The 20,401-nt window shown below is 40.6% G+C and overlaps 1 protein-coding gene across 1 annotated transcript in view; it reads left to right on the top strand.

Annotated features, from left to right (window-relative positions):
• The first annotated feature begins 7,701 nt into the window (after positions 1 to 7,701).
• The window catches only part of DNER (delta/notch like EGF repeat containing), a 140,095-nt gene continuing 127,395 nt past the window's right edge, over positions 7,702 to 20,401 (top strand). The window contains exon 1 of the mRNA XM_075417940.1: positions 7,702 to 8,054. Coding sequence (XP_075274055.1) covers positions 7,791 to 8,054 — 264 coding nt within the window. The 5' untranslated portion in view covers positions 7,702 to 7,790. The remainder of the gene's footprint in view (positions 8,055 to 20,401) is intronic.

Genomic DNA, 20,401 nt, shown 5'->3' with positions numbered 1-20,401 from the left:
CACAGCCATGTTTGCGTAATACCGCAGCTGACCTCGTGAACACCTACCAGACAGTACTTAGCCTGCTACCATTACTGAAAGCAGTTAGGAATCTTTACTTATATTTGCATTAGTAATACATTTCACATCAGGTATTATATTTGTTTATTGTAACTTGTGTGCATGTGACATTTACACAGTCTGGCATTTATTTATTTCTGAAGGCTTTTATGGTGTAAGGAAAGCCTGTGTAATTTTGGTGTATTCCCTACGAAGTTTCTACAGGCCCACAGTAAGCTAAACGTATTGCCTGTTTCCTCAGAAACCAGTAATTGCTAATAGGAGATAACTGCATGAAGAAAATGTATTTGCAGTGATTATACAAGGATAAAAGGTGAGTATTCAACTTTTATTGCCATGGAATGTCCACGTGAGCTACAGCACATTAGTCTTAAGAAATACAGTGAAAGAAAATGCTCTGTTCATCTAAAAGCATGTTGACAAATGGCTTGGTCTTAGCGCAGAATCGCCTACAGAAATAAAAATGCTACGTAAATGCCTCTGATAGCATGTAGCTCCTTAGTCAGTAAAGAGAAGAGTAAGACTAGATCCAATGGGTGACTGATGACACTAGATTAATTCAGATTATAAATATGATTTAAATTCTTGAGAAAAATATACCTAGAGTCTTCATCACTTGCAGTCTTCAAAGACTGGATACTGTAATTTATGGGTGTTTCTAGTCTTGACATAAAATAAATGAGAGAGGTTTTTTGTGTGGGAGACCCAATGAAAATTGCCCCAGAACTGTCTTAAAATATTACTATTCTGTTTTCAAAAGGATTTGAGGAACAGTGGATACGACATAGAACAGGCTGTCATTGACTCTGACCATGGACTACATGGAATGCCAGTACACATCCACTCCCTCTGCAAATGGCATCGATACCTTGAATCTGTCGAGCCTCTTTTTCCGTAACTTGATGTTAACAATACATATTGCACAGTGCCCCTCTTTCAGTGCTTGTCATACTGGCTTCATTGTTTTCCTATAAATAGTGCATATATGACGCTTATTTTTTACAGAATTTAGACCATGATTGTTTTTTATAGCAAGCTCTATCATTGTGTAATTCAGTAGTTCAGAGCTATAGGATGAGTTTTCTATTTACCACTGGCTTCCTGTAGGATGTTAGGCAAGAGTCCAGCTTGTTGGTTAGGTGTCTACATAGTTTAGGATCTGGGCTGCGGCTTGAGCTGTAAAACTGGGATAACATCACTTCCCCAGCTGCGTGGAGGGCGGTGAGGAGGTGGCGAGTCATGATCAGCACTGAATATGTTAACTGGGAGCCTGAAGATTCAACCTATAGAGGAGTCAATGTATTTTGTGGGTCCACATTTACTAAAATATATGTGTACATCTTTGTGGAATTATCACCTAGCACCCGTATCTGCCCAAATATGCAATAAAGACAATACCTCTGCTCTGTGTGTAGATTGGCATACTGCACACCGGGTAAATGATCCCACTTTTGGGACAACAGTCTGATCTTGCGCCGAGCCTGTTCACAGAGAGAAACCACTTCTGATTGCTATTCCAGAGGCAGCTGAACCAGTGCAAAGCTTGTCAGTCCTTCTTCATGATGAAGTAGTCTTTAATTTTCAGCTGTTCTAATGATCTGGTTTGGGGTTGTTCAGCCTGGAGAAAAGAAGGCTGTGGGGAGACCTTATGGCAGCCTTTCAGTACTTGAAGGCAGCTTATAAGGAAGATGGGGACAAACTTTTTAGCAGGGCCTGTTGCAATAGGACAAGGGGTAATGGTTTTAAACTGAAAGAGGGTAGATTTAGACTGAATATAAGGAAGAAACTTTTTACAGTGACACAGGTGAAAAACTGGAACAGCTTGCTCAGAGAAGCTGTGGATGCCCCATCCCTGGAAATATTCAGGGTCAGGTTGGACGGGGCTCTGAGCAACCTGATCCAGTTGAAGGTGTCCCTGCTCACTGCACGGGGGTTGGACTAGATGACCTCTAAAGGTCCCTTCCAGCCCAAACCATTCTATGATTCTATGATCTCTTATTTGAAAGAAATGCTTAGGGAGAGAATGAAATTGAAAAGACACGCTCGGACTGAGCCATAATCTACTACTTATAAATGACGTTTAAGAGAATGCGGGTAGAAAAAAGGCGACATTTATCTGTCAATCATTTTGAATCTAGTGAGGGTGATATTACTGAGCAATAATAAACTGAAAAACTTCAAAAGAAATGAATACCTGAAAAAGAAGGCTTAAAAGAATAATAGCATGAAGGACTCCCCCCCCCCCCCCCATAAATTCAGTTTTGTATTTGCTGTGAAATTTTATGTTGAAATTGAAATAATAAAAGCAGTTCTTTATGAAATTTTTACTGCTGGCTGCTGCTTTGAGAATCACAAGTGCTGGCCCTTTTGTGACCACAAACCAAACAAAAGCCTCACCTTTTTGTTTACCACTCAGGGAGAATAACAGAAAGAAACATTAAGGCTCAAAAACCTCTCGCTAGGTTACCTTATGACTTGTGCCCTTTTTGTTTTTTTCCCTTCAGGTAAAATGTCTATTGATATTTTATTTATCCTTCTTTTCTCCTCTGTACAGCTTCTCATGTGTAATGTTTTCCAGTTAACCAGAATATAGACGTCATGTCCTCTGCCATACGCACCTTGAAATTGGTAGAAATAAAGCCATTTACTTAGTGGATATAAAAATAGCTCTTCTTCAGATATAATACTTCCCTCAAGTTCTAATGGTCAAATACTTGTTCTGATACTTGTTTTGTCATATTAAGCACATCATTTGCATTGCTGAAACATCTATGTAAATTCTAAGATTTAAGATGATTCTGACACAATATTTAAGATTATATGCTTTGCACTTGCTCTGTTGCTTTGACTAAAAATTGCTGTCTGTATGAATGACACATTATAAATTTTTTTTTTATTTCTATTGAAGTTGTAGTCACGTCAGGCCATTATTTGAAAGCCTCAGTCATGGCTTAAGAATGGAGTGGAAGACTTTAACTAGCAAAACCTATACATTCTTTCTTAATTATTTTATTGTATTTACATCATAGGATTTAAACACCTTAAGCTACAGCTGTTTTAGTTTCAACATTTGTTTTGCGCTGTTACTTTCTGAGAGACTTTTCAAACAAGCTCCTTAGAAGTTGATTCAAACTTGGTATAAATATGCCAGATTTTACTTGGTGTACTTTTATTTGCTTAAAGGTGGATCCAGATCAGTCTTTCTATAAGATGAATTTCTCATTTCATGAAGTACAGTAACTGTAGTGTCATACAGCATGGTGATAAAAAACATTAGAAGAGTATAAAAAGCACATCTTTGCTGCAAATGTGTCTATTTTCAAAGTATGCGTACAGCTTTTTGGCGAAAGGTGCAGTAGCTATTGAGACAATTTTTCTGGCAACTTCTAGAGAAAGAACTTTCTTCCACAGCTGACAGTCATTTTGCTTCTGAAACACCTATACTGTGTAGAGGTATGGATTAATTCTAGTTCATTGTTCTGAAAAAAAAATAAATATATATATATATATAAAATTGGATGATAAAAGTCCTGTGAGCCAAACCAATAGGTGATGATGGATGATGTGGGAAATATTGCCACTCCTGAACTGTCTGTCTGCCACCGATAGAACTGGCATCATGGGTTTTCACAGCACAGTGGTTTCGTGCTCCCCAGTATAAGACTTTAACTTCTGCTGTATGGATTTTGTCTTAGAACATGATTTATGATTCCCACAATGAAGAATGTTTCTGTTGGGCTGGCAGCTCTCTCTTGTACTGGTTGTACCTACACCTCTCTATTTGTACTGCAGATCCCCTGAACAGCAGACATTAAATAACAACGTATACTTTCACTGTTGGCAGCGGTAAACAAATCGGCACGATTATTGCCAGTTTCCTATATCAAAGTTAGCAAACAAAAAGAAGAAAATATGCAACTTCAAACAGCTTAATAAAGTGGAGAAAAAGAAAATTAAATGCAAGAGCTGGGCAGGAAAGCAGATAAAACCATACACATTGTCAGGGAGCAGGGTCTTTGCCAGTCTGCATCAAGATGAAAGAAAACCAGCGATCATTCATGTGTGTATGAAAATAAAGCAGCATTTCCCACTCATCCACCTATAGCAGTGAACCATATATTTTTTAAAAGTTAGTCTCTGTTCAGAGCCTTAAACTAACCTTCTCCCGTAGCCAAAAGCTTCCCTCGCAAACCCATGACTGTCAGCCAAAACAAGTTCCAGTGAAGCCCCCGAGCATGCAACTTCTGAGGTGAATATACTTACCGAATTCCGTGGGCTGCGTACATGTTTAAATGCGTACTTCAATATTTTGATAAATTGAGGTGTGGATCATTCAAACAGTTATAGAATTTGCTGGAACAGAAACTATGTGCTCAGGGGAAAAAAGTTAAATATATGTAGAAAACATTTTGAATAAATGCATTTTAAGCCCTAGTAAACACAACGTTAAACAAACAGTAATAGTTTCAGGGATTGCGGCAATAATTTTCAAAAGGATTTAGCTTTAATTGGGGCAGCTGTTGGATATGGGATTGGGAATACGATGGGCAATTTCAGGAATCTGACTCCAGTTGAATGAGTGGGACGCTTCTGAGATTTCTCAAATCAAATTAAAACCCCAGACCTTTTGGTAGATTGGAAGTGAAACGCCTGAGATGCTTTAAAGCAGGCACAAGCTGAGGGAGAGATGAGGAAAATGTCAGTTCTGCACTGTGCAAATCCGTGTCATAAAGACATGATTGCAGCCTGACCCAAAACACAAAACAGAAAAGAATCACAGTCCAGACACTGTTCAGAAAAGGCTCAACACAGTAACTGCTTCATCTAAATTAGCTGCTATATTAGTAAAGAAAAGTGCAACTAATAGTAGGTGGTTTTAAAAGAGTTCATTCATATTTAGAAAAAAGATCATTGTTGTTATGGGGGACATTTAAAGTATGTAACTTCTTCTTAGGAAATCACAGAGATTTTTGTTCCTCACTAAATATTTAATCAGAACAGATAAAAAAAACTCTGCAAAATCTCCTTTAAGCCACTAGAGGATGAGTACTTCTCCATCAAAATAAATAGTTAAGCCGTAGTATAGCTTATCTAAGCCACACTAATAAGCTATTAGACTGGTAATAATTCAAATTCTAGCAAGTGTAAATGAGGCAGACAGCTTGAATCCTTATTGAATAGCAAGATTAGTTATTTGTTTATGGAAAGCTGACTAAAATTACTTAAACTATGCATATTGGAACATTAAAATACATGAAAAGATACAGCATTTTGGAAAATAACTAGCTAATTAGGTAAGCATAATATTTTTTGTTGTTCAGTTAAATATTTCCTTATGAAAATGGCAATTGTAATGCAAACATTGCTTATATATTCTGTAAAATGCTCAGGAAACTCATGTGGTATAGTTATGTCCAATCTGACTCGGAACACGGTGTTATGTCCTGCTCTGTGCGTTGTGTTGGTTGTCTAGCTTATTTTTGAAGTTCTCTTCTGCAAATACCATGCTACTACATCAACAGACTTCATTATCCGATCTAGCCGTCAGTCTTGAAACCATCTTTTCCAATACATATCTCTATTGTCTTACTACTAAAAAGCCTCAGACATAGACCAGAATTCCACCAGAATTACTGGACTCCTTGGGGATACCAAGAACAATTAGAAAACAGGGGCACTACATAACGAGTCTGTTCAGGCATCCGGTTTGTTATGAAGGTCGGTCAGCTGGTCAGCACAGTTAGCATCAGCCAGGAGAAGAGCTTGAGCAGAAAGAAAGATGGGTCGGGTTAGAGGGTAGAACGTCTCTTCAGATTGTCTGGTTCTGGTGACTGGTTCCATAAGGTGTTTAGAGAACTAGCGGAAGCTAGTTATTAACAACTGTCTTTGACAACCTGCTTGGCAGGGTGACGTCCTAGAAGATTGGGAAAGGATAAACGTTTTATTGAGAAGGAGGACAGAGAGAATTACAGCCCAGCCGCTTCACATCAAACGCCACAGCAGCCTGGGATATATACACAAGTTATTTCAGAGCACTTGGAAGATAACAAGTAGACAAGTAGCAGCCTCTGTGGACTTACCAAGAGCAAATCATGTCAAACCAAGTTATTTTCCTGTAGAACAAGGCAACAGATCTTGTGAATGGAATGGAACGAACAGTTATTATAACCTGACATGCGCACGGCCTTTGGCATTGCTTTCCATGACGTTCTTCTGAACAAGCTTAGCAAATTAGTAGGAACATGTTTCGTACGGTTGCAAAATTGGTTGGAAAAAAACCACATGCTTAAAGAACAGTAAGTAGTATTTCAGTTTCAAATTGTAAGAATGTCTCTGCGTTCCTGGATTTACCCTGAGATACACATTTGATAATGATCAGTAAAGAAAAGAAGATGAACTGGTGTGGTAAGTACAGCAGGCTTTTTTTGTCTCAGCATGTGAGGGACTCTGGTGAACAAATATTGGTAGAAAAAGTAACCTTAAGGAAAACACAGCCGTAAAATAAACAAACAACTTAATTCAAATATATATCACTAAGATTGGTTTTTATTTGTATTACAGTGGTGCCTATAGACTGCAGTAAGCAGCAGCATCGGGGGCTGGGGGCAGTAAATGGGATCGGTCTGGAGGAAGGGGTCGTGCCAGCGTGTGGGGAGCGCGGGGTGGAACGGGGGGCAGAGGCCATCGGCCGCAGCCTGGGTGTGAGGGCAGGGCCACCCTCGAGCTGCTAGAAACCCCGGTCAAGTTTCAGCTGAAATCGCATCACCAGTTATTTCTGCCCGTGATACAGGCTTCAGCTGTTCGTGAAGCGCAAAGGTTTATGAAAATTGTAGTGTGTTGCTGCCAGCAATCCTCCTGCACGCTGTGACAGAGATGGGAGAAGTCATTAGTTACGGGAGATTTAAATACTTCATTTCTGCAGAAGCAAACGAATAGAAGGCCAGAGAACGCGGATTCTCTCTCTGCTGACCCTTAACTGATTTAAAGGCCCAGTATCTTCGTTCTAATCCGAGGCAGTAAAAAAAAATCTCTCAAGGACGAGCAAAATACAAACCGATTTTTAAAAAATCAGCTGTAGATAACCTCAGTTGTGAAAACACCTTGCTTTTCTGCAATGCGAGAAATGGCAGGATTCATTTTTATGCTTTTCCTCTGCCTCTGCTTTGGTCTTGATAGAGCTTGAGAGTAATTCTCGGCCGGTAGCACTGCTGAAGCCGTACGTAAGAAGGGAACGGTGGGGCCTGCTCCCGGCCGAGGGGTTTCTCCCTCGGGTCGTTCGTCCTGCAGCTCTCGCTACGGCCGGGCGCGAACCGGCGGCTCCGGCACGTCGGCTCTACGAACGCGTTGCTCCCGTTCTAAACCAGCGTGCCGGGTGCCCGCCGCCGGTCCCCGCGCCCGCCCGGCTCCGCGCAGCCCGGCCGCCGTTCTGGCGCCCGCTCCGACCCGAGCTCAGCCTCGGCCGCGGGGACGAGAGAACGCCGGCCCCGCCGCCCTCTGCAGCCTGCCCCGCACGCCCGCGGCCCGGCTGCGCGGCGCTGCCCTCAGCGCGGGCGGCTGCCCCCTGCCGGGCGCGGGGCGGTGCGGCGGCCGGCTCCTCCCCGCCCAGTCCCCGCCCGCGCGTTGCCCAGGGAACGGGGGTCGGGAGGAGCCGGGCGGCCGCCGCCTCCATCCCCTCCTTCCTTCCCTCTGCCCGCAGAGGAGCGGCAGCCGCAGCCGGACGCCCCGCCGCCATGCCCCGAGCCGCCCCGCTCCTCCTCCTGCTGCTGCTGCTGCTCGCCTTGGCCCAGCGCCGCGCCTGCCTTCCCGGGCCGGCCACCGCCGCGCCCCCCGGCCGGGACCCCTGCCTCAGCCAGCCCTGCCGCAACAACGGCACCTGCTCGCCGGTGCCGGCGCGGGGCCTCGCCGCGCCCCGCCGCCTCCAGCTGCTCCCGCCCCAGGCGCCGGTCGCCTACAGCTGCGCCTGCCCGGCGGGGGTCACCGGCGCCTCCTGCCAGGTAAGGGGCGCGCCCGCCTCGGCGCCTCCTGCCCGCCCCGCGTCCTTGTGCCCGTCCCTGCCCTTGGGTGTCCGCGCTCGGGCCGCGGCGGGCTCCCCACGGCCGCCCCTCCCCTGCCCCGGCTGCGGGCGTCGCCGCCCCGCTGCCCCTGTGCCGGCCCGTCCGCCCCGGCGGGCGCGCGGCTCCCCCCCCGCCCCACGCGCGCGGCTGCTCCCTCCCGCCGGCTCCTCGCGCGGCGGCCGTCGGTGCCGTTACCGGGGCCGCGCCTCGGGCTGGCCGCCGAGCCGAGGGGACAGCCGCTGCCCCGGGCGTGAAGCGCACCGAAGGCGGCGGGCGCGGAGCGGGCGGAGCTGCTGCCCGGCGGGTGGCGGCGCCGCGGCCATCCCGCGCCGGCCGGGCCCCGCCGGTTGGGGAGCGCCGGCTGGGTCTGAGGCGGAGGGACGCTGCCGGGACGCGGAGCCGTGTCGCCGGTGGTGGAACGCTGTCTCCAGCGGTCACTCCCTCCGGGCGGCGGTGCGGGCCCCGCGGCTCGGGTGCTTCCCGCACCGGCCTTGGGTGCCGGGAGGTCGGGGTGCTCGGGGCGGGGAGGAGGATCTAAAATACCGAGAGGCAGTGAGCGGTGTCTGTCTGACCGGCTTGGTCACACTGGGGTTTAATGTAATAATAAAATTTAATTATTGTCACGTGAAGAATGTTGTGGGTTGTTTTTTTTTTGGTTTTTTTTTTTTGCCTCTAGCGTCAAGGGTGAAAATCTTTGTTATCGTGTTCAGGAATTCACGAAACCTGCGGGTTCCGTACCTGCAGAGCAGGCGAAGCGGGCGCAGGGACAGAGGTCTGTTCCCCGCGGGGGCCGTGGGTGACTCTGACAGCGGCGTGCAAAAGGCGGGGTGGGCCGGCTACCATTTTTTTATCAACGTTCTCTGCCTAAGTGGGTTTGACGTAGAAGCAGATGAATTCAAGTAAATTCAGTCTGCTTTTTAGGTTTTCTTTTACTATTCCTTGGTCGCGTAGTGTCTGAACTATACTGCTGAATAGATCAAAGGGATAATAGGTTTACTGAAGACTTAGTGTGTAGGTGAGTATAAAAGTCATAAAGTAGGAGTACTATGCACTGAGTTGTGTGCTTACCTTCAAATGTCTCAGCTGATTCAGTGTAACAATGAAAGTGAAAATATTTCTACTAATGAGATTCTGTGAAATCAGAGAGATGAAAGTGGATGAAATAGATTTCTCTCTGGCTCATTTTAGTTCTTGTCCTCTTCAGAGTTTACTATGTTTCTGTCACTACAAAGAGGGAAAGAGAGCGCTGTGTGTTTGCTTCCCTTGTTGCTGTTGGGCGTCTGAGATCCATGACTGAAAGATTAATGACCCTTTTAAAGACTTAGTAAAACCTAACGCTCGCTGGCATCGTACCTCCTGTGAAGTGTGGTGCCTGGGGAACTGGATTTAATTGTTTTTCTAATAAAAGAGATAAGTAATATTTTCACAGCAGTTATACTTTTTATTATCTAATAAGAGGAGGCCTACAGTGTCATAGGTTTTGTTTCTTTTTTATAGAATATGGAGTAATCACTCGTGCAAGGAAAACTGAGAAACGAATGCCGCTTCTAGCTATCATGTTAGCAGCTGAAGTATGGATGCCAGTTAGCTATGAAAAGTTAATATGGTTTTGAAATGTAACTTTAATTAACTAGAGAGCGGGCAGGTTTTTTAAAGGGGTAATAGAAGTACAATAGATCCCTAGTTGAAGTTTTGCTCATTTTATCAGAATAGGAAATAAATAAATATTGTACAAATGCATTAATTCTTGTGTTGCTGTGTTGTTCAGATGCTGAACAGATTAAATTTCTACAAAGAAAGGTAAAAACAGTCATGTTTTCCAATTCAATGATAATAAATAACTGTAAGGATTTAAAAATAAGGATTTTTTTCTCATATCCCGTGAGGATTATGAGAAAACTATGGACTAAATCGTAGGATCATAGGGGTATGTCTAGACAGGAGGGGTTCAACTTACTGAGGTTGTTATTGAACAGTTGGACTTGCAGAGGGGACTACCAAGAGGGCAAAAAAGAACAGGCATTATTATACCAAAATACCCAGATCGTGGAAGGTAAGTTTGCATTTTTGGAATTTGTGATGGAGCAGGAGTTCTTTGGGATCCCCAATTCCCTAAAAATAGAGAATTACTTTCATGTAATCATTGCTTCTTGTAGTGAAGGCAACATTTTGCCGATTTTGCCTAGATGTCTTGACATGTTGAATGAAGAAAAAAATCTTCTAAATGTGCCTACAAATCCAGTGGGCAAGGTGAAGTTCATCATGTAGAAGGATTGCTAACAGCCAAAGTTGGAGAATGCCCGCAAATTTTGTTACTGAGGTTTTTACTGTAACTGATTTTGATGCACTTGACGGTGGTGGTGCTGGCATGGGAAAAGAGGCAAAGAATAAAAATGACTTCACGTACACATGAGGTACTTGTAAACGTCCAGGGCTTTCTTATCACCAGGAGAAGTATTTAACTTGGACTTGAGCCAGTTCCATGATCTTATAATTGCATTAGTAGCTCATTATTTATTTAACAACAGAAATTACAGGTCCTCTTAGTATATCCATCCCATGAATTATGCATGTGCATGTATCTCACATTACTTAGAATTTGTTTTGCAAATGTCAGGTTTGTTTTGTTATGGATTGTTTGGTTTTGTGTTGTTGGACGTTGCTGTAATTTAACTCCATGGTTGTGAATGTTTTCCCACTTCTCTTTACAGTATTTCTAGTCTGTGTAAAGAAGAAATAGAATTAACGTGTTGAAGTATCTTAAACTTTAGTCTGAGCAAAAAAACAATGTGTATTCCCAAGGAAATCGTACAAAAGTCATAGTGAAATCAACTGCCTTTCTGCAAGAATTTGAAATTGCATGATTCTCAGCTTTACACTGAGAGAACATGATGAAATGAATTAAAGTTCTCTAAACTTTATATTCCCTCAATTTTTACTTATATTTTACTTTGAAAGGTGAACTTCAAACGTTATTTCTAACAGGTAGTCTAAAGACTGCTCTGTTATTTCTAAAGACATGTATGATCCAATACAATTGTTTTTCTTGAGCAGGAAAGTTTTATGTGAAAATTGATTTGTGTTAGTGCCTCATGAAATAATTTTAGAGATAGAAGGTACTAAATAGGAAATGAAAAGTTTCATAATGGACTTGGCGATTTGTTTAAAAATACAGAATCTGAACTTGGTTAATTGCATTAAATTACGTGATGCTTATTTGGTTCCATGCGAGTGCTAATTTCATTAAAAGACAGTCATGTGAGAAAACATTCATATATTAATGTATTTGAAAATACTATCATACATGCTTCATTTGTATTAGTTGCTTCTCTTGGTTTTGTTTGTGTTTTGGTTGTCATTTTTTTCTTCTTTCCGTTGGTTGGTTGATAATTTTCCCACATTCTTTTACTTTAGTGTTCTTTAATGTACTTTTAGCTATTTTATAGATTGTGTCAGTAATCAAAACTAGAAAACAAGTGGTGTCCAAGCATACTGAACCAGCATTCTGACTTTGCTGTGCTTCTCTTCTAAAAAGTTTGGTTAGTGATGACTGGATGTTCCACTTCCTTCTGAGAGTGATGTGCTAGCCACTGATGTAATAGCATTTTTTAGTTAGTATTGAAATTATTATTTTTGTAGCAAAACAATCACTTTGGTCTTGAGGAGGATTTGTTGTGTTGACTCTAATGGCTATCTTTCCACACCTATAGCAGAAAACATTTTTAAAATGTCATTGTGGACAGCTTATTTAAAATGTAGTTTTAGAAAGGTGTAATCTGAGTTTTAAAGTCAAGGAAGGAGCTGATATTATAAAAATGAATGCAGATAGATAGTAGATTATCTTTTAAATTTTGTTCTTAGAATGATTCCCCTCCCTCCACTGAATTTCTGCCTGATTATGTTTTCCTTCATTCTCTCCTTTATTGTATCTTGGAATGCCCGGTGAATTTACTCTTGTCTTTGATCACGGTGTTGGAACATTTGTAGACTGTAATGCAGTGATTCAGTTTTTCATTCTGTGCCCCCTGCTTGTATTTTTTATCCTGTGTTGTGTTTTTGTTTCTATTTCTTTGAATTTATTTCTGTTCGCAATAGATTTCTGATAACGTGCTGTTTAATACTGAATGCAGAAATCCAGGGTTAGCAAACTGCTCTACAAAGAAGGATTATTGTTTCTTGACTCAATGGTCTAATACTTCAGAATAAGTGGTAGAAAGTTTCATTGGTCAGGTTATTTCAGGTTGCACCGGACAGCGCTGTAGAAAAGGACATCCTTTAATCTAACTGCTAAATCACCTTCATGTGAGTATCCTGATTAATTCTTCACGAGATCCTGTTTTCTATTAAGTGCTGACATCCCTTCTGAAAGGTCTCTCAATAATCCTTGAATTCACAATGAGTTCTCTAGCATATTTGAAGCTATTTTTTTTCCATTCAGTACTCATTAATGAAGGGCATATGCTTAGATTATTTGGTTATTGTGATGCAAGTGTTTTGTTACATGACCGTTCTGTTTGCTCTTTTATCTTTAATAAGAGTAAATTGTGCAGTCAGCAGATGCCCTGGAGTTTTCTTGTTTTATTTGGGTGTAGTTTAGCTTGAGTTCTGAGGTACCATGTCGTTTCCTGCTGATTAACTCTGCTAACTCTTGCAGTGCTTTAGAGTTGCAGAATTTAAATATTTACATTGATGCATATACTGTGTGTGAGAAGAGGCTGTGAGAGCTCGGTTTGTTTTTCTTGGAGAAGAGGAGGCTAAGGGGGAACTAAGTGCCATCCTCCCATTTTTATGGCACTTCAGGACATGGTTTAGGAGGCATGTTAGTGATGGGTTGATGGTTGGACTTGGTGATCTTAGAAGTCTTTTCCAACCTTAATGATTCTATGATCCTCAGCTACCTAATGGGTGGTCATAGAGAAGATGGAACAAGACTTTTCTCAGATGTGGTCAGTGAAAGGATGAGAGGTGACACGTGTTCTAGTAGGGGAACTTCCAGTTAAATCTAAGGAAAAAATTCCTCACAATGATGGTGGTCAAACACTGGAACGGCCACTTAGAACAGTTGTGGGATCTCCATCCTTGGAGAGTTGGGGCTTGAGGGGGCATGACCTCAAGCACCTTGGTGTAGCATTAGCCTTGGCCTGAGCAGGGGTTGGACGAGAGAACTCCCTCAGGTCCCTTCTGTTCTGTGATGCTGTATTTATTTTTCCCCCCCTAGATTTTGCATTTGCCTATTACTCTTGTCCTGTTCCTGCCTCCCCTTTGCTGGACATTCTGCTAAATTATTTCCATGTTTTTATACATACAGGTTTTACATCAAGTCTAGACCCTACCTGGAAGCTGACAGACTTGTGTGCAGTGCAAGCAGGAGTTCTAAGATGGCAATATTACTATTAGGAAAGATATCTGAAAAATCTTTAGTATTGGTATCAAGCTACTTTGTTTACAGCTCCTTTAGTCACAAATTAGTATACTCACATTTCATGGTAATTGTTGAGTTTTTTCTTCAAGCAGTAATTGTATGCCCCACGGGACTGATGGATATTAGTAGTTTTCTGTGAGTTTTTGTGATCTATAAGTGAAGTGTTGCTCAGGTACCCAATGAACTTTGATCGCTGTGGTTGCAGTGGAACTGATGAGGTTCTGCAGTATGGCGGTGTGAGGTATCAAATACGGGGAATGTTAGCACAGAAGAAATGAATGTCAAAAATAGTTTCTCAACTCAATTTATTTTAGCTATCATAAGATCTGTTTTTCCCTAAGTGTAGTACAAGTATATTTCCAGTCAGAAATTTAAGCTTTTTAAGTTAGCATCTTGCCTTGAAGCATACCATGTGAAGATCTGTGAGTGAGAGAACTATAATTCAGCAATTTCCAAAGCAGTCAGTGAAGAATTGTGTTGTGATTTTTGCCATGGGATCTAAACAAATTATTCTAAATTTCTGTAGAACAAAACTGGAATAATGTAATAATCCAGATTGTCTCAATTACACAAGTGGTTATTATTTGAGTGTCATCTGCACACTAACCTTTGTGAATCTTTGTATTCTCTTTTTCAATGTCTCAAAATGCTCCCTTTAAATCTGTTCAAAATAGTTCTTTTTAAATGCTAGTCAGGTCATTACATAGTGCGAACTACTTGGTTCTGAAAAATTCCATCATATAAGTGAAAGTTTTAAGTGTTGGTTTTACTTATTTTTTGTGATTAAAGGTTGCAGAGAGACAGGTAGGGTGTAAAGTAACTGAATGATAGTAGAAGATAAGCTATACTGAGATGCTTCAGCTTTTTCCTATGTCACATTTCATTGCAGTTTATGTTCTTTGATCTGAGAGAATTACTGTGCAATGATATCAGTTTAAAAACTAGTGTTGTTTTACTTTGCTTTGAAATACCGAATTTGATGCTGTCATTTGTATACGTGGAGCTCTGGAAATCCTCTTCAGTGGAACAGGTTCCCAATGTACTAGAAGAATACCTTATCTTGAATACAAGCTAAGAAACAACAGAATATGGCAGGGAAAACAAATAAACAAGACTATTGCTTTAAATACTGGAATTATATGACTTGATTCAATATTACAGAAGGTAGAAATGCTCTCCTGTTTTTGAGGGCTCTCACGGAATATTCTACATACAGCCCTTCTGAGAAGTACTTGCTTGAGATCAGTAATTTCGGCAGCGGCATTTAACAGGATTTCAGCTTGGTATTAGGATCACAAGACCAGAAATCTTAGAAGATGGTGCAAGAAATTCCATTCTCATAGGCAGACATGAGTCTGCTGAAAATAGTGTCCACTTAACCCTAAGCATAGGTTGATGTTGTTTTGGTTTTTGTTTTTTTTTTTGTACTTGCTCTCATAGCTCATTCTGTTCTTGTTAAATATGAAGTCCCTCATTTATTCCTGGTAAGTCTTTTTGGCTGTGATACATTTGTGTTCCAGCAAATCCCACAGATTAATTGCATGGAAAACATAACTTCATTAGTTTTTATTTTCTGTCTTTCAATTAAATTGAAATTCCCTGTTGTGGGTTTTTTTTCCTCTTTTAAAAGTAAGTTATTCCACTCTTCTTTCCCTATGCATGTAGTGAATATTGTTTTTCTTCTGTGCAATGTACTGAGCTGAATAGATTGAGCTAATAACAATATTCCTGTTGCCTGATGGTTAATCTAAATATAGTCTGTTTTGTATAATGCTAAGTCCCATTTTTTATGTATGCTGAGAGATTACCTGTTCTTTTGATAACTGCGTTTGCAGGAAGGCTGCAATAATATCCACAATTTAATTTTTTTTTTAACGTTTGGTTAATATAGGTGAACTGAGCTCAGAAACCTACCTAGAGGTGTCTGATTGTGGTGCAGTGATCACAAAATGAAAGCGTCCATATTTGAAGTGCATCCATGTCAATTGAAAGCACTGTGTTTGGCAAGAGTAGGGTTAATTTCATTAAAAATTTTAGTGGCATTTAGGTGTAAATCTGAATGTAAAAGCAAGTTAGTATGTGCATTTGGCATTGTAGAACATCATTTATTAAGAGCCTTTAATTAATTGTTTTTAAGAAAAAAAAACTTTGTGCAACTTTTTGTTTCTGTATGGTTTTGTCAATTTATATTTTATAGGAATAATAAACACTGAACTAAACGTCCTCTGCAGAGAAACTTGTCACTCATCAATATGAGCTACACAAAACATAAATTATACTTGTATTGTTAGGAAAAAGATCTTAAACTGCAATATAGTTGTTGCAGTTTTCCAACAGTTTTGTAACAGTGGAAATGCGCATCAAGACATACATTGAGAAAAGTAGTGTTTGCTTGAGAAGAAAGCTCTTTAATTTGTTCTGTTGGTGAAGTGTGATCTCTTGCAAAGAAGCACTCTTGCATTCAGAAGCTGATTTGCATGCCACATATGTAACCTGTGTGAGTTCAGCAATACATATCACCGCCCTGTATTATTATTCAAATTTACCCTAGTTTATCTTACAGTTATACAGGCCGTAATAAGTGTAACAATTATGCTGTATTACTTAATATTATATTCTGCTCTAAATATGAAAAAATAGCTGTAAACTCTGTAGAGAAAAGTCTGAAAGTGATACATTGTGACTGGGAATGGGAATATCAGGGCTTGGTGCTTGGAATTTTCACTGCCTTGCTGGGTCACACTGGGCAAAACTCTTACTAGCTTCTTACTCGGATTTCTCCTCTATAAATGCAGATAATTCTGGGTGTTCAAAAGGTTAATTTGTGAATGCGTATGAAAGCTTTAAGAATGTGAAGTGAAAAGCACTTTATAAAGAAGCATCATATTGAAATGCCAGATTCTGAATTACATGTCAGTGGCCGATAAGAATATATGTAAATTATAAGGAAAAAAGCCTTCTTATTAAAAAGAGAACCATTTAGACTCTTTCTTTGTCTGGGAAATATTCAGGCTAGCAGTCTACAGATTAATTTAGTTTCATAATGTTCTTTCCCTCTGGAAGCAGGGGCAACAGATCAATGATCAGTATTTCAAAGACTTCTGTAGCAAGGGTGTTTGAGCAAGGTACTCTTGAATAAGGTAAGAACAGGATTCAGTTTAACTGCAACGGTCGTGTTGTTATACTGAGATAACGTCACTGAATGTTAATGATTTTGGGAACTTTGTATGTCATGTATTATTTGCAACAGCAACTGTATTGTCGGTTTGAGAAGACTTGGGTATCTTCAGGAACAATAGCTGTAAAAAGAGTAACAAGATATGATTCCTTTTCTTTACAACAAGCCTCACTTTCAGTCTAGGTTGCCCTTACGTGGGCCTTTGTACTGGACCGAAGAAAGCCGAAGCTTGTCATTGACAAGTGCACAAGAGAAGGAATAATTTCAGCTAACTATGCGTATTCTAAATAAACAGGGACTATTTGGGAGGCAGACACACATGTTCTTGTGATGGTATGTTGGATAATCCTCACTGAACCTGAGTGCTCAAAATGCAAATTATTTAAAGATGTGCAGATAACGTCACAAGAGAACAGAAGCTAGTTTAGAACGCTGTTCCCTTCTATGAATGGATAGTACTTAATCCTTTGAAATCAAGTTGCGGTAACTTTACTTACAAGATGAAGAGGGTGGAAATAGATATGACCCAGAGAAAGGGTAGCAGAAGTGAAGATTTGAATTTGTGGGAAGATTTGAATAACCTGAAAGAAACAAGTTGTTCGCTGCTATGCAGAGGCAAACAAGAAGAGTCTGAATAAAAGGTAATCTTGTGACAAGGACAATGGTTTAAAAAAACCAACAGGAATGAGACAGTTAAATTCTGGGCATTGCTTAGTCATCAGCAAATGTGGCTACAGAAAATATATGGACAATTTTCTGTAATTTTCTAGATCTGATCCATTACTGTGATTTCCCTTTGAAGTATTTAGTAGAGGCACGGGCCAATAAGAACAGCAACTATCACCATGAATTACATGGTGATTCTTATTTTTCTTATTCAGCCCTAATAATCTGTGCTTTAAATGCAGCAAATCTGTAAAACTTCTTGCAAATTTTATTTTTATTTCTGTTTTACAGGTTTTAACAAATGTATACTTTCTTCTGCTGAAGAAATTCGGCAAAATGTTAAATACCTGGTATTTTTTACCAAAATCAAATTAATGAAGGAATCTCAGTAATGGCAAACTAAAATACATGACTTAGGTTTTGTACAGACTTAGCAGTCTATTAATAACTTGTGATTGTCTATGTACATGTACTTCTATTGTAATCTATTTTTCAAGCAAATATAACTTAACAGTATTAAACAGAAGGAGGTAAAGATGGCCATGTAGAAGTCTAATAATTCATGAGCAAAGTGCCTTTTGTGTTGAGAGTCCTAATTCTGCTGTCTGGTTTCAAGAGAGTTGTTTTCTGGCATTTATTGTCACTATGGAACACCAAGGTTGTGTTCTTGTATGTAGGGATCTGAGAAACTTTCTCATTTGAGTACGCCTTTGAATTTCAGTGAGTTGAGTTACAAGGGTTTTACTAGCATGGGTAGGGTCTGTAAGATCAAATACTTGATTAATTCTTTTTAAAGCTACAGTGTACTGTGTGATGATGGCATATGTGACAACTGAAGAAAATAGTGTTGAGTCCCTTGGGAAATTAACATGTTTAATTGAAGGAAGGACAAATTGACTTCATTTACATAACTGTGCTAGGACTCTAATGTTAACATTTGGCTAACTATTTCGTCTTAAAAGTAATGGAAAGATACTGGGTTGATGTTATAGAAATTCTTGATAATCTTTTTGAGGGTGCGGGGGGATCTGGCTTGTATAGAGCATGCTAAAAACGTGGAGCATCTTCTTTAAAGGGCTGCTTGAGGCTCCACTATGACATCTCTTAAAGGTGGAATAAACTCATAGTCATTTCTTTGTCTATAAAAATAATAAATGTAAGTTTAGAACTCGTTATTTCAGTTTCAGTTGATTTTGGGTTTCTTGGTGCTCCTGAAATGCAGCAAAGAAATTCTCTAAGGTGATTGAATGCAGGAGCAAGGTCAGCTGTGCCGCTTGCTTCCAAACACCTTTCTCCCTAATTAGGCAGCTTCCCTTGCAACACCAAATTTTGATGACTCCTGCATATGAGTGAGAAAGGAAGGATTAATAGTTGCAGTGATTCTGCCTTTTCGTGAAGGCCTGCTTAAGAACAGCATGACGGATTTATCAGTTACAGGTATGCCCTCTGATTATTAAGTCCTGCTAGCAATAGCATGTAGCAAACCAGGGTATGGGCCAAAACGTCGCTCTGTTAAACTTGGGAATATGGATGATTTTACGTTAGCATTATGTATTAGAGAGTGAGTGATTTAACCATATTTTATGTTTATATGAGGTAACCACTTGAAGGATACTCTGGAGTGACAGCTGTGCTAGCAAACCTTACTGTGTAACTGGCATATAGCAACCACAAGTGTAGCATCTTAGTTGATTTCTGCATGAGACAGATGGTTTTCACTTTGTAATCAGTACTGCAGCAGCTTCCAACTTGAGATTTCTAGTTCTGAGGACGACATTTTACTTTTTCAAAATACACTTGCATCCATCCGTATTCTTGGATTTTCTGAGCTCCTTGCCTAGGATGTGGAAGTAGACCCCACTTGGAGGTTGGGCCTTTACTGCAAGCAGCTATTGAGCCCTGAGAGTTGCTGGCTGGTAGAAGCTCTCCCAAGCTCCTTGACACTAAGCAGAGTAGTTCTGTGAAGCTGAGAAGTCTTGAGAGCTTCAAGTTACCCTGGCAGTCTTATGGCTTTTAAATTCTCTTCTGTGACTTTGAGAGCGGAGTTGCAGCTCAGGGCTTCGAGGTGCTATGCTCCTAGATCTTCGAGCAGAGCTCTAGGTAGCTTCACTGGGAAGCTTCCATCAGAAACAGATCTGTGATTTGGTGTCCTCTGATCAGAGGTGCTACCACATGACTCTTTTTATTCAATGAATGGTCATTCTCTGATAACTCATATGTTCAGTCGGAAGTTTCTACCAGCTGTAAGAAGGGTGGTACGGTGGCGTACAGTGGGAAAAGTTCCGGAGTATTTAGTTGTGTATTGATTTAGGTGTTAACATTGCCATTATCTAATGTAGTTTTGAAGAGAGTTGTGAAACTGTAGAGTATCAGCTGTTGATCTCCACAGTTTATTTTTCTTTGTCTTCTTTTTAAAAGAACACAGATGAGGTTCTCTGTTTTTCAAGGAAACTGTAAAGGTGTTAGGCTGACTTTGGAAAACTTTGATACATAGATGCATAAAGTAAGACTGCAGAGATCTGGGTGTAAATTTGCTACCTGTGTTATGTTCATGCTATGGATACTATTAGTGTTAATACTGTACTAAAGTTGGATTGAGATGGCTTATGTGTATTTACGTGGGTACAGATATGTAAGTATGTGCACATATGTATGTGTCTTAAAATAGTTGGTGCTCTGCTGGCTCATCTCCTGTTTTATCCTATAGTAACTTGTCTGTTTACAGAAATAAACATCAAATAAACTAATTCCTAAGGTCTAAAAATGCTGCCAGAAATGGGATGAACAACAAATCGTCTTTTTGGCAGAGCTGAGATGACGTATGTTTAGTGTATTTCTTATGTTAGAATCTGTGGCTTACTTTGTTTAATAAAATATTTAGTTACCTTTTTCCTTAGTCTCTCTGAATCCAAAGCATCTTCTCTTTTCATTACAGCAAATTTTGTTTTGTCCTATAAATCTCAAGCTACCTTAATAGTCCATCTGGTTTTCAGTTACTGACCTCGTCTCTCTGTTCCCCCC

The sequence above is a fragment of the Opisthocomus hoazin genome, chromosome 4 (assembly GCF_030867145.1).
Source record: "Opisthocomus hoazin isolate bOpiHoa1 chromosome 4, bOpiHoa1.hap1, whole genome shotgun sequence".
Classification (NCBI taxonomy): Eukaryota; Metazoa; Chordata; class Aves; order Opisthocomiformes; family Opisthocomidae; genus Opisthocomus; species Opisthocomus hoazin.
This window is presented reverse-complemented; position numbering and strand designations above follow the sequence as displayed.